The sequence below is a fragment of the Oxyura jamaicensis genome, chromosome 20, assembly GCF_011077185.1.
Source record: "Oxyura jamaicensis isolate SHBP4307 breed ruddy duck chromosome 20, BPBGC_Ojam_1.0, whole genome shotgun sequence".
NCBI lineage: Eukaryota > Metazoa > Chordata > Aves > Anseriformes > Anatidae > Oxyura > Oxyura jamaicensis.
The window spans coordinates 14,459,821-14,473,687 of record NC_048912.1 but is presented as its reverse complement, the minus strand read 5'-3'; the positions used below and the strand labels follow the sequence as shown (position 1 = coordinate 14,473,687).

Genomic DNA, 13,867 nt, shown 5'->3' with positions numbered 1-13,867 from the left:
CCCGGGGCTGTACAGGGCTTTGTGGCCTCTGCCCCTCTCTTCCCCACCCCGTCCCCTCCGTCCCGCTCCAGGGCTGCTCCCCTTTGTATGTGGGGGGGTCCCCATTGTAGGGTGCCCCCCCCGCAGCAGGGGGTCCGGCTGCTTTGGCCCCGCGGGCTGGGATGGGCCCGTGCCAGGCTCAGCCCTCGCTCGTGTCCGGCTGTGGCGCCGACGTGGGACGTGTCAGATCCAGAAAAAAATAAAAAATTTGGATTCTTTTTTCTTTTTTTTTTTTAATGATTTCATTTCCCTGCTTGCTTTTGGGGTTGTGCTGTCACAAAGCCGTGTAAGGGGGGGGGAGGAGGGGGTCCTGGTGCAGCCCTTGTCCCAATCCCGCAGCCTCCCCAGCACCAAGGGGGCTGCACGGATCCCACGGATCCACCCCTGTCCTGAGAGCCAGGAGCAGGGCCTGAGGCATCGTTTTCATTTCAGATAAAAGCCCCAAAGGTGAAGAAATTGGTGCTGGGTGGGGGCTGAGCCACAGCGGATTGGGTGGGCCCAGGGTGGGAAAGGCAGCAGCACCCTGACGGGGGGGAGGGAGGGTTAAAAAAAGGGTGGAAACAAGAGCCAGACCCACATTTTAGCAGCAATTTCCCAATTTATTGAAACTGATTGATTTTTGCAAGTATGTCTAAGCTAAATCCCATCACAAAGTAATCATAATCAAGAGGCACACCTCTGGCGTGCCCAGGCAGACAAGGAACCGTGAGATCAACTAGAAAATAAGGTCATATTTACCTGAACTACGTTTACAGAAAATCAGTACAACACAGCCATGTTCTCCCACTGACCTCTGGTTACTAAAATCTCCTCACCTCCCCCAAAATATTAAACACATCTTCAATACAAACACAGGTTTATAATAATTAATATAAAGTCAGTATAATATAGAATATTCCCAGCAAAAAAAAAAAAAAAATAATCAACAATCTTCAAACACTGTCCCTTTTTTTTTTTGTTTGTTTGCTTGTTTAGCTTTCTTCTTGTAGACAGGTTTAAAGCACGTTGAAAAATAAATATATGTGAAAGCATACACACAGCACTCTTACTACGCAGGACTAAAAAAAAAGGCAGAGGTTCAAAACACAATATAGGAACCAAAAATAAAAAGAACCATGAAATATGGCTTTCTTAGGAGTCGCACATGTCACAGAATGAGCTAAAATAAGATTATCTTTCAGAATATTGCAAAAAATTCCAGTTTTTGCATTTTTTTTTTTTTTTTTTCTTTTCATGGAGTTTCTTTCCTAAAGGGCGATGTGCAAAAACGGGAAGCAGCGGGGGGAGAGGGGCTGCGGGTCCTGGCCCCGCGCCCTCGGCCCCCGCGGGATGGCGGCGTCCTGGGAGCCAGCGGCTGACAGAAGTCCTCGATTCCCCCGAACATCCGTACAAAACGCCAAGCGAATGCAGCTTTCGCTTTGGAAAAGCAGAGTAGTTCAAGGCATAAGTCGAGATACAACAGAAAACGGGACCTAACGCTAGAGCGGGCTTCCTTTCGTACGAAAAATATTCCTTTTGTAGTCCAAAACGCTGACTTTTGATTAAAAAAAAAGAAAGAAAGAGACACTTCGCGATCCGTCCTTGGACGCACCCCACTTGTCACCTCCCCACCGAACCGTCCCCGCGCTGTGAGGTCGGAGGGCGGCCTCACGCCCCGTCCACGAGGGAGAAACCTCGGCGAGAACAGAACTTTAGGATTATTTTTTTTTGAGGACGATTTTTTTTGGAAAGAAATCGATGGAAGGAGACGCAAGAAGGCAATTTGCCCGAATCGCTGCAGAATTCCCTTAAACACTGCACCAAGCCTGCCTAGCGCACGATGTCTCTGCTCCTCGGCTCCGTTTGCTGAAGGCGAGGACAGCGCACGGATGCTCACCTTGCACCCCGGCGCTGTCCTGCATGAGAAGCCCGCAAAGAGCCGCTTGAAATGCTCTTCCAATCCCCGGCACGCTTTTATATTTAAAAAAAAAAGAGTAATAAAGAAATTCAGGGAGCAACATTTCCAAGTACGGATGAATACTTAAAAAAAAAAATTGTCACCGGACTACGTGTATCGATTTCTCATCGATAAGGGAGATATTTCTTGAAACTAGACCTGCGTGTGCGTACGTAGGGACACGCACACACGTGCACGCACACAGACATACAGGTAAAAAAAAATTAAAAAAGGGAACGCCGGCAAGGCGTACGAAGCCCGGAGGGGACGTACAAAGAGGTGGGCAGGGCAGGGCAGGGCGAGCGTTTTGCACAGCCAGACCAGCAGCGTTTGCATAGGCAGTGTCCGGGCACAGAGCACGGCCCCGCGGGCTGGGGGCTGCAGCCGTGAGGGGCGCCCGGGGGGCGGCCCCCAGATCCCAAAGCCCCCGGCACCGGCCGCTCGCAGCAACCGGTGGCGTGGTATAAAGTTTCAGCATTAAAAAAAACAAAACAAAACAACCAAGTGCCCTTTTTTTGTAACTACCGAGCGTGGAGAAGAGCCCTCCGGAGCACGGAAGCGTCGGGAGCAGTTCTCGAAGACCTGCGTTTCCACGGCTGCACACCTCCAGCGAAACAAAGCACTTAAAATATACATCACATAATAGAACGATTTTATTTGGTATATATAGTGTATGTTAGTAATATAGAAGCATGTGCTATATTATAATGGTAACATTATAACAAGTTAGCTTTCCTCTGGATTTTCTGTATTTTTTTTTAACTTTTTTTTTTTTTTTTGCATTCTCAGCTCAGAGAGCTTCAAAAGTGGCACTACGAGGAAACGTTTCTGAGAGCCGCGTGGCTTAATGTCCACCGATAAAAAAAATGGAAAGGAAGGAAAAAATATTAGGAAATATTTCCCAACGCCAAGCAAAGTAAAGCTAAACACCCCGTAAGTGATCACCGAAACCGAGTCACCTAAGTGCTAGGGCAGGGAGAGGGAGGAGGAGGAGAACCTGGGGTCAACGCTTCTGGCTCCCCCCCCCGAAGGCAAGGCAGCCAACTCTTACTCTGGAATCGGAACAGATGAGCAAGATGGAATGTCACAGAAACACAGGGGGGGCGAACGGTTTGGGTTAAAAAAATAAAATAAAGTAGATCTTACGTATAAAAAGCAAAGCTACGGATTATCTTTTAAGTACTGTATGTATTTGTCTACACGTAACAAGTGAGGGCTGCAGGGCTGTCAGCCACCCCCAGCCCGCCCCTCCGCAGGTACAGGTACAATAAATACAGAGCCCGTGCAAGGCAACGCCCCGGGACCCCCCAGCAGACAACCGCCGATTGGTTTTGTACTTAGAAAAAACAACAAAAAAAAGCATATAAAGGTCCAATCGTAAAATACCGGTTCTGTTCACGTCTTTTAAATACAGCAACGGGGCTTTACAAGAGGCTAAAATGCAAAACCAGGTTTGTACAGTTCCATAAAAACGTCTCTGCGCGCCCCCACCGAGAAGGGGGTTGCAGAGGGATGCCCGTCCCGGCTCAAAGCGGCAGGTTCCGCTTCACCTCCCCGATCCTAACGGCTACAGCAGCGGTGATGGGGATCCCCCCCCCCGGAACCCGACGCGAGACCTGGGGCCAGGAGGTGGCTCGGAGAGGAACGCGCTGCCGAGCTGCTGCCACCCACCGAAAGCCGGCAGCCAGGAGGTGCTGGAGGCTCCTCCGTGACGGCGACCGTCTGCACGAAGGGGGAAGAAACGCGGAGGGAAGGCAGCGAGCTTCTGTGGGGAACCGGAGACGGCTGCAGAGAAAGGGACTCAAAAAAAAAAAACAACCCACGACCCCCGGACGCGGCTCGTGCTGCGGGGACGAGTGGAGAAGCAGCTACTGCAGGGCCAGGAGCAAGGCTCCCACCTCGCCACGGTCCCCAGGACCACGTCCTGGCACTCAGTAGCTTAAATCCTGAAAGATCATTTGCTTTCCTGGGGTTTATCGTACAACAAGCTCTATTGTCTTTGCTGGGGGGAGCCATGCTTTTCAACAGGCCTGCGAGAACTCCTTCCCTCCCCACAAATTGCCTTTCCCAGCACTGGAAAAAAAAATGAAATAAAATAGCACCTTTTAGTCATTTGGCTTTCTGGCAACAGGTTGTCTTTTGTGGCAGGTTTCAAGATACCGTCATCACAGACATTGTATAAAATTGCTCCACGGCAAGGAAATAGTGAGGTCTTCAGCTTTTTTTTTTCTTTTTTTTTCTTTTTTTTTTTTGTTAAAAAAAAGCACCAGAAGCAAAGAGGCGAAAGGTAAAACAAGCTTTCTCGCAGGAACAAGACACGTCCCATGCACTTTGTTGCTGTCGTTTCCTTGGAGTTGGAGGAAGGCAACAGTGGCCGATATGGACAAGGAGAATCCAACTACCTGGAGCAGACCCACAGAACCTTTTAGGAGACGTGCTAGGAGAGAAACCTGGTTCTCCTTAAGAAAAAAAAAATTATTTGCAGATTTACATCAAAACCAGTGCAGCTGAAACTGAAGGTTTCCTTCGTGGATTTGAGAGGCTTTACACCTCCCCCTGATGAAGCCAAGTTTTCAGCTTGGCAAGGAAGAGCAACGCACCCAGGTGAAACCCTGGCCCCGCTGCAGCCTGCTGGGCAGGAGCAGCAGGATTTCCCCTGCCCTAGGATTTCCTCACCTTGGCTTCCTATGTTTCACAGTCCGTCCTGCACTTTGCTAAATGCCTCGTTTTTGTTTTTTTACTACAGTTTGCATATATTTATGAAAAAGGCAGCTGAGCAAAGGGAGAAAAGTGAAAATATCTGTGGGAGACGATGACAGGTAGACAATTACCCGTGCCCTTTATAGCAAAGAGTTCTGTGGAAACACCAGCACTCATTTCGGTGAAGGCGGTAAGCAAGGCTGGAAGACGGGACACGGGTAAGGTGCCAGTAGGTCCAGGAAATGCCATGATCTTTTTTGATGGTGATTCTTTTGGAAGCTACGAATCTACTTGTATGACGAGAACTCGTAAGGCTGCAATCTGACTTGCCTTTTGATCTATTTGGCTCCGTAAAAAATAATAAAAACTCTTTAAATAACTTCGCAAAAAAGGCCCGCGTCGTCAGGGAAAGCCCTCCAACACGTACAGCGATTGGTTTCCACAACGTCAGTTCGCAATTCCACCGCCGCTAGGATGTCCTAACGCAAAAAAAGGTGTTAAAAAAAAAAAAAAAAAAAAAAAAAAACAACCAACAGCCACCACCAAAAAACCTGCTTCGGACACAAGATCACCCCGGTGTTGGGTTGGGGGCGGGAGAGGTACAGGAGAAGCAAGCTTCACGCCGCCTGCGAGTCGCCCGCTCGTCCCCGCTGACGCCTGCGGACACCGTAAGTCACTTGCAGGAGCCTGGGGAGGCGGACACGGGCGGGTTTCTTCGTGAAGGGAGAAGGGGGAAGGTGAAGTCGGCCGTGCCACTCTGGAAGCGACACGGCTAGCACAGTATCTGAGTGGAACAGAGAAGGGCTCGTTTAGAAAACACAGAAAGTATTTTGCACACATGGACGACAACAAGGCTACTTAGTTTTTCCAACATACTCCTTCCTCCCCCCCCCCCCCCCCCCTACAAACAACAGAACGAAATGGAAAAAAAAAAATCCCTAAGAAATCCAGGTAAAATCCTTGTCGTTCTCCCCAGAGTTCTCCTGCTCCTGCGGAGAGTCGACATCTTTGTCGTCATCTAAAATCACGTCATCTTGCGGCATTCCTACGTCGTCTTTCCACTTGATGTCGTCGTCGTCTCCCATCTCCTCGTCTCCCTCCACTTTGATGTCGTCTGGGTCTTCCATGTACTGCCCTTCGCCGGGGTACAGCTCGTCCGGGGAGCCTTCTCCGCCGTTGTGGTCCAGGTGACCCGCGATGCCCCGGCCCGAGCAATCGGCGCAAACCCCGTGGCGACGCGAGCCGTGCTTGATCCCCACGCTGGCTGCAGACATGAACACTCGGTTGCACACTTTGCAGACGTATTTTTTGTCTTTGCTGTGGACCTAGGAAAGGAGAACGATCAGAAAATGTAATGCCAACGAGGACAGACCGAGAGCTGCAAGGAGGACACGCTCCCTTCCCGCGAGGCACAACGCCGCAGCCCGTGGCTGCGAAGCGAGATCGCCGCGGGTCCTCGTTGCTGAACCTCAACCCATCACAATTAACTCGAATGCTGCGACACAGCCTGAAACCCTTCCGATCAACCTAGCAATTCTGAGAGGAACTTCCAATCCCTCCAGTTTTCTTTTTTCCTTTTATTTCTTTCCGAACCTGGGTCACAACCATCTTACCAAGTTGGTAGAGCTTTGGTGAACTAACTTAAAATAACCTCGATGATGTGAGAGTTACAAGCCGCCAGGAAACACGCCTGAAAGCTACACCAACGAGACCGAAACGTGAGGTTTTCTGCCGGCCTGCCAGAGGCAGTAGCTCCCCTCTGTGAATTTCTCATCCACCAGGCTACGAAGCACAGCTATGCCCAGGGATCCTAACAAGGGGGAGCTGCACCGTGCCCGCAAAGCACGGGGCTGCGTGGACCAGCACTACGTGGGTGCAATTTCAGCTGCATTACAACAACACGAGGAAAATCTTTTAAAAAAAAGAATCAAACCCAACAACAAAGCCCCACATCACCCCGAGCATCAGTTCTCTGCAGCCAAGAGCAGAGCAATGCACCAAACTGGTATTAATGCTGTGTTAATTTAATGGTGTCTCTCTCCCGAGCCCACTGCTGCCAAGCAGCAGAGACCAGGAGCACCGTGAGTGCACCCCGTATCTTAAAAAAAAGCAGCCGAATACACTCCCAAGCCTACTCCTGACTCCTTTGCTGGCTGAAAAATGGTTCGTCACAAACGTCTGCTCTACTAACCATGCTGTATTTTACCTCTGAGAATAACAGGCATATGGAGCCATCACACTTACAGGGTAAGCTGTAAGTGCCAAAAAGCTGCGCGGGATAAGAGGAATCGCTTAAAGATCCAGACGCCGCCACACAACGGGCAAGGCTGCATACTTCGAGAAGCACGGGAACGCCTCACCAAAGGTGAACTCTGTCTCCGGCTGCTTTTGCCATGGGTGGAAGCCAAGGAATTGGCTCTAAACGTTCACCTGCACCTTTCTTGGAGGAAATGGCCAGCTGGTACAGCGAGAACGCCTGGATTTCAGATATGTACACACATACACAAGCTGTATTTAAGTAGTGTATACATGTATGTAGGTGTATATATATATTAGACGTACACATATGTAATATATAAAAATCAAAGCAGGGAGCAGGACCAGGTAGCAGGCCCCTGTGGAGGCTCCCAGAGCAGGGTGAAGCTTCATTTAGAGACACCACGCTGGGACAGCCCAGCAGTTCACCTTTCCAGTGTCCTACCACTGGCAACGCTCAGCACCCCAGGAAACAGCAGAAAAGTAGGGAACGATCCATCTGCTGCTAAGTTCCAGCAGCCCATGGTTTAGGGTCATCCCGAGCAAGCTGCTACGTGGAGACCATCAGCTATCGGAGCCTCTGGGCACGTATCGCCTGTGTCTAATCCTTTTTTCAACTCATTTATTCTTTTTATCTTCACAATTGCCTCTATGAAAGGTTTTGCCGGTTAACCATGCCTCGTGTGGGGGGGGGGGGGGGAAGCGCTTCCTTTTATTTTAAATCAGCTGCCTGGTAAGATTTTAACGGTCTGCACATCGATGGCTCCGCTGCCTTACCCTCTGTCACTTGTCCTCAGCCTGGACCCCGGCTCAGCAGGAGGCTGTTTGAGCAAAATGCAGCTGATGAGAGGAGAACATGCACAGCTCTGGCCTGAGCGCGCAGGAATCGACAGCGAGGCCAGCTCCTCGCTCCTACCCCTACAGGATAATCTGTTCTCACCGCCGGCTTCCACATAACCCCGCACTCGCTCTTCACACGGCACACCCAGCCGAGCTGGAGATATTTGGAAAGAGGACAAATTGAGCCATCTCACCCCCCAGCACCTACCGCTGCCCAACACTCGCTCAACCTTTGTGCTTCCCCAGCCCCGGCTGTGCTCAAAGCCCCAGCGCTCCTCTGATGCTCTCCCACCTCAGGCTTTCCTTGCTCTGAGCTGGTCTCCGTGTCGCTTTCTTCAACCATATCAAGCAAAGGCATTGTATTTTTTTTTTTTTAACCTACATGTGAGCTTTTTCTAAAGCAGCTGGGGAAGGCTGGTCAAAGCCGTTTAACAGGCTCAGTACAGATCACTCGTTTTTAACTGAGTTTTTAAATGGTTTTCAGGGACCAGAAGCTGAACGCTATTAGAGAAGGCAGTAAAAGGGGCAGAAGAGGGGCGAGAAGAGCCAGATAAAAATTTACAAAACAGACACTACAATGATGCAGAACTGAAACATCTATTTAAAAAAAATCATCATCTCCATCCCTCTTTTCCAGTGCTGACAGCAGAGTTGTTGTGTTCAAAGTGAACGACAGTGCTGGGTGCTGATCAGAAAGAAGCCCGTTTCCTGCATCGCTGAATTATTAAGTATTAAACACAAAAACAGCGTTTGGAACTGGGTATTTTCAAGTGTCACTACAAAAACCACATTCTAACTGAATTCTTCTTTGGACAGGGGAAAAATAATTGTGCTGACAATAACCTGAACTTGTGAAAATGACAGCTGGCCACAAGCTGACCGAGGGATGGCTCTGCCCAGGATCATGCCTCTGGGACAGCATCAGGGACAAAGCCGGCTGGGTACGCCGTGAAACACCTGCAATCATAACCAGGGGCACTGCTCCGAGCAGTCAGCAGTCCCATGGGATGCTGCAGCAGAGCAGGTTACAAGGTCTGCGCACACGGAGACAAGTCGCTTCGGACTAGGACTGAGAAACTGCTGCTGGATTTTAGCTGAAAACCTCGCAGGTATCACAGGAGGGGACAGACTTCATTTGGGGCACCACCTGTTCACTGCAGCGGGTCCCGAAGCCTCAGTTTGTGCTCTGCAAGCACAGGGAAGTGTCACTTGTCATCAAGTCTTTGCATCTCAGAAGTCCTCTATTTACTTCATCATCCCAATTAAAAAATACATATATGTATTTAATTTAAATTTATGTAAAGACTAAGAAAATATTCTTTGTAATCTGAACTAAACATAAAACTAAAACAGTCCCTCTTGTCTTTCGTTCTCAATTGAGGAACTGAAAGAAAAAAAAAAAAAAGATTTTTTTTGGTGATAAACCTATTTCCTTTTTCTACATGTTATTTTTGTAACGTGTTTTCACTTGATGCGTATCAGCGTTCCTCTCTGCAGATTTACCCGAGATTGACAATTAAGCCTTACAATGTTATGCGTAACGGAAATAAGATTACCGGAGAAGCAAAGCGTCCGAATCCAGCAGTTAATCTCGCCACGAGCACTGCACAAAGCTCGCGCTGCCGCTCTTGTAAACGAAGATCACGGGGGCGCTGGGGTATAAAGAAACACCCCTCTTCATAGCTTCATTTCAGAAGAAACTTCAGCTGAATGACACAACTGCCATTTTTCCGGGGCCTCGTTTACAACAACCCGCGCAAGGCTGCCAGGTGCCCGAAGTGATCCCACCGCCAGCAGCGGCTGACCCGTCGTGGCGGGACAGGACCGCGTGCTGTCTTCTTTCACAAGGAAATTATTTCAAAGCCAAATCCAAACAAAATTAAGGTTCTTTTAGTTGTAGTAGCACCTCCCTCCCCGACAACAAGAAACCAAGCCAAACCAAAGTCCTCTTTTCCTTACTTTATCTCTTACAAGATACCTCTGAGTCATCTACGGTCTTTGAAATGAAAACAAATCGGTATTATCAGCATTGCACTTCTTTTTTTTTTTTTTCCCCCAGGAATTTCTCCTGGCACGAAAAATTGGTAATCCAGCTGGTATTTTCTCAACTAGCTTAACTCCTGACACAAAAGTAGTCAGAGAGAGAGATTCAGCTATAATATCCTCTCATACATTTATTCACATCTGGCTTCATTTCCCTGTGTGTATAATAAAAGAACTTGAACTGCGAGCTCAATGCACCAAATCAGTGACCTAGAATGATTCCAGTAGCAAAATCCAACAACTAAAATTAATTTGCGGATCACCTCAATTTCACTCCTGAAGGATATAGTGCATTCTCCTGCCTTTGCCACAGTATGTAAAAATATGCTGATTTTCGTGAGCGAAGAACTACTTAGAGCAGGAGAGGAATTCAAATTTATTATTATTTTTTTACACTTGAACCAAGCTGCATCACTACTAAATTGCCTTTGAAGGAAAGTACGCAAGGGTATGCACGTGCTTGCAGGACTGGGATGAGGACAATGAATTTCTCTGTGGCTTTGAAAATTCCAAGCGGGAAAACGCTAATTAGCCTAAGCATACATCCTCTAGTAAGATATTCTTTGCATTAAAAATTCAATAGGTAATGTAAAAATTGAAAAATAGTCATTTACGTGACTTCAGCAAATTAATTCAGTTAGTGAAACTGCCAATCCTGTGTATTTTTTCTTCTTAAATCTCTCACTGTAGGAGAGCCTCACAGCCACTATCTCCAGCATTTAAAAAAATATATCGAAATTTCTCTGCAAGCCTAATTAGAGGACTAACAGAACTTGCTGGCGTGCATTACTGGGATAATTACACTGAAACCGTTTGCTCTTCCACAGTATCATCTTTTTGCTAAGCTTTGACAAACCATTTTTGGATGGCAAATTGATTGTTCCCTGGGAAAAAAAAAAAAAAAGGCTCATAATTTTTATTTATGAAGTTGTGAAAAGCCAGCAGCCTCCTAGATTGCTTTGAGTAGCAGCCCTGAATAAAGCATTGCATTTTTTTTGGATAATTTCTTACTGCCAGACTACGGTAGCATTGGCCTGCATTTTTTTTGCCGAGTGACATATTTAAAAAAACCTTTCTGTACCGCATCATGAAGAAACTTCCCTTTAAATCCTGAAGACGATGGCACGAGCTACTTTACCTCCAGGCCCTAACGCAACAGGCTCTCCGCGGCAGTCGGCGGCGCACGAGGAAAGGAGAAAGTCAGACTAGAAAGCGAGGCCGAGTTTGAGATGCTAGTTCAATCCCTCACCTGCGGGCTAGCAGCACTAAGCGGGGAGTGCAGACTACTTCGGGTTGCTCTTCAGGAACCCCTCGGGCTGAGTTAGGAGGGCAGGTGTTGCTTAGCTCTGGATGAACAGTCAGCAAAACACTGGGCCTTTGAAAGGTGGGGAGAAAAGATACTAGAGAAGTCTTCAGAGGCTCGAGGAGCCCCAAGAGGGGAAAACAAAAACACCAACCTAGATCAGACGAAGCTCCTCTTATCTTTAATCTCAACAAGCCACCTCCGTTTCCAGCCAACACCCGCCCGAGCTGCCTCACGGGGGCCTCCTTACCAAGGTGTGCCGCTTCATGTGCTCCCGGCGCGTGAACTTCTTCCCGCAGATCTCGCAGGGATAAGGTCTTTCTCCTGTGTGGGACCGCATGTGTCTCTTCAGGATGCACTGGTGCATGGCGGAGAAACTGCAGTATGGGCACTTGAATTTCTTCCTGATCACTGTGAACTCGTTGACTGCAAGAGAGCAAGCAGAACAGAGGGATTACTTTGAGAGCGTCTCCGAGCGGTCAGTCTTCTGGTTTAGTATTTCACTATTAGATCAGTTCGCTGTGAAATCACATCCTCGCCTCTTCACCACCTGCAGCTTCCTAAACCCCTGTACTTATTCTGTCCTATTAAAGCTGAGAACTTCACGTGCCTTCACCTGAGCAGCTTCTGAACGAGCCAGTGCACAAGCGACAGCCTGACACACATCGCCTAAGGCTCGTTAAAGAGCAAATAAAGAGGGCTGGCAACCTGCTGCAAGTCTGATTTACTATAAGCAATCATCCTAAATATCACCATCTAAAATTCCGACGCTAATTTGTGGAAGAAATAGCCAGCCACGAACAGCAGACCCCAGACGCAACACCCTGACAGCGCCGCACGCTTCGCTTTATTTTGCTTTATTTTTTTTGTATTTTTTAAGTGCTCCCTCACGTGCTCCAGGAGCAGTTCAGTGAAGGTGCAAACGCTGAGCTTCATCCAGAGCAAACAGGAAGCTGTGACACACGTACGCTACATCATCCGACCTCCCGCTGGTATTACTGCTGTGGCACGGGTACAGCAATACGGAAGAACGCATCGTGCTGAATTACAGCACGACCCCTGTAAGCCTCCTTACAAGCCCACGGTACACGCTTTGATGGTCTTTTTTATTATTATTATTTTTTCCCCAAAATCGTATTTTGCTGAGCTAGAAAATGATGAAATTTTTTTTGAAGCTATTCTGACATTGTTGGTTCTTTTCTTCTTGTCATCTCCTCAGAAGCGCGGGGAAAGCAGACTCGGGGGATACGCACAGTGCTGACAGCCCAAGGGTCTAATTTGTCAGAAGAATGCACACAGCAGCTGTGTTGGTATTTCCTCCTCCAAACAAAACGAGAGTGCGACGCGCAAAAATACGGCAGGTGAAAGCAGAGTAATTCGCTATCCCCCGAGGACATCCACCCACCAGAAATTTGGAAATGACTGTCCACGTGGCTGTGACTTTAAATCTCTACCTTCTAATAATTCTGTTGCTTTCCATTAATATGTTAATTTTCACCCACTTTTGTCCTAATTATCATAATTTCCCAAAGCAATATATTGTTTACATAACAAGGAGAACAGAAAAGAAAGCAAATTCTCGTTAATCATCTTAAGGACGCTAGCATGTACGCTAATGGCTTTTTGTAAATGAAAGGCTGTGCAGGAAAGCTAAGGGAACGAGGGGAACACCGTACCTACTGTACAGGCTTCTAACATACTGAGTACTTTGCAATATTTTTGGATGCTTCTTGAAAGGTTACCCCCCACAAACGCCCCACTAGCTGGAAGTCCACGGCATGCTCTTAGCAGACCACAAATAATGCCCGGGGAGTTGAAATGCGTGCTGAGAAACAGAGAGGGCCTGTCTGAAAGAACTCAGTAGGCCTGTGTACTCGGCGTTATTTACTTTAGTGCCAAATTTGTGGGCTTTTATTTTTTTACAGTTTACTTTGCCTTGTATTTTCAAGGCAGATAAAACAATACTGTAAGTAACTACATGTCCTGCTCATGTAGAACTAGTGAAAACTACAGGATAATGCTCCTGACATCCAGACACCCTTGAGTAAGCTACCAACACCTTTCGCCATCAGAACAAACACTTCTACACAAGCTCATCCTATAAAAGTATTCCAACGTGATTTTTTTTGTTGTTCGAATGCGGACTACATGCAAGCTTCAAGCTCTTGAAGCCTGCCATGGTATGAATTTTGCCCTAGCATTTGACTACTTGGAAGAAAAGGCACGCGCTGCACCGCTGTGTAACTACGCTCCTGACTGGATCCAACGCTTTTACACTCCCCACTCCTTGTGCCGGGCTCAGCAACTCCTCCTCTCTGTCCCACAGGTGCCTTTCTTTCTCACGGCACGTTTGTAAAGCTGTCAAGAACTTTCTAGCCCAAGGAAAAAGAAAAGCCTACCTGCCACTCACCTGGCCATGGCTGCAGTGCAGATGATGACAGGGACAGTGAAAGCCAAGAATATTTCATTCACCTGTCAGGAAGGATTACTCACTGCAGCCAGGCAGAATTTTACAAGGCTGGTTTCGAGTGATCCTACACACACGCACTTGCACTGCCTTGGGAACCTCCGAGAAGAGCCGCACGAACACGTCTCATGCCCAGAGCCCTGCGCAAGCTCTTGCTGATACTGCAACAACTCAGCTGGCCCACACGGTCCTTCTCCTGCCACAAACCCACCTTCCTATTTACAAGGAAACAACTAGAATATGGAACTCTGTTTGCTCCCTTCCTGGGAAAACTTAAATGACA

General features: G+C 47.9%; 1 protein-coding gene and 1 long non-coding RNA gene across 5 annotated transcripts in view; one reads left to right on the top strand and one right to left on the bottom strand.

Annotated features, from left to right (window-relative positions):
- Positions 1–1,213: 1,213 nt before the first annotated feature.
- LOC118176595 lies at positions 1,214–1,498 on the top strand. The gene is made up of 2 exons (XR_004755479.1): positions 1,214–1,337; positions 1,391–1,498. It is a non-coding gene; the product is annotated as an uncharacterized LOC118176595 (long non-coding RNA).
- A 3,690-nt stretch (positions 1,499–5,188) lies between these two features.
- ZBTB46 (zinc finger and BTB domain containing 46) overlaps positions 5,189–13,867 on the bottom strand; it is a 51,371-nt gene continuing 42,692 nt past the window's right edge. For 3 of the 4 annotated variants that reach the window (XM_035343560.1, XM_035343562.1, XM_035343561.1), the window contains 2 exons: positions 11,368–11,543; positions 5,189–6,000 (listed from right to left, as the gene is read on the bottom strand). In XM_035343560.1, coding sequence (XP_035199451.1) covers positions 5,614–6,000; positions 11,368–11,543 — 563 coding nt within the window. In that variant the 3' untranslated portion in view covers positions 5,189–5,613. Of the gene's footprint in view, positions 6,001–11,063; positions 11,190–11,367; positions 11,544–13,867 lie in introns of all 4 variants that reach the window. The other variant, XR_004755471.1, reaches the window with a different exon arrangement.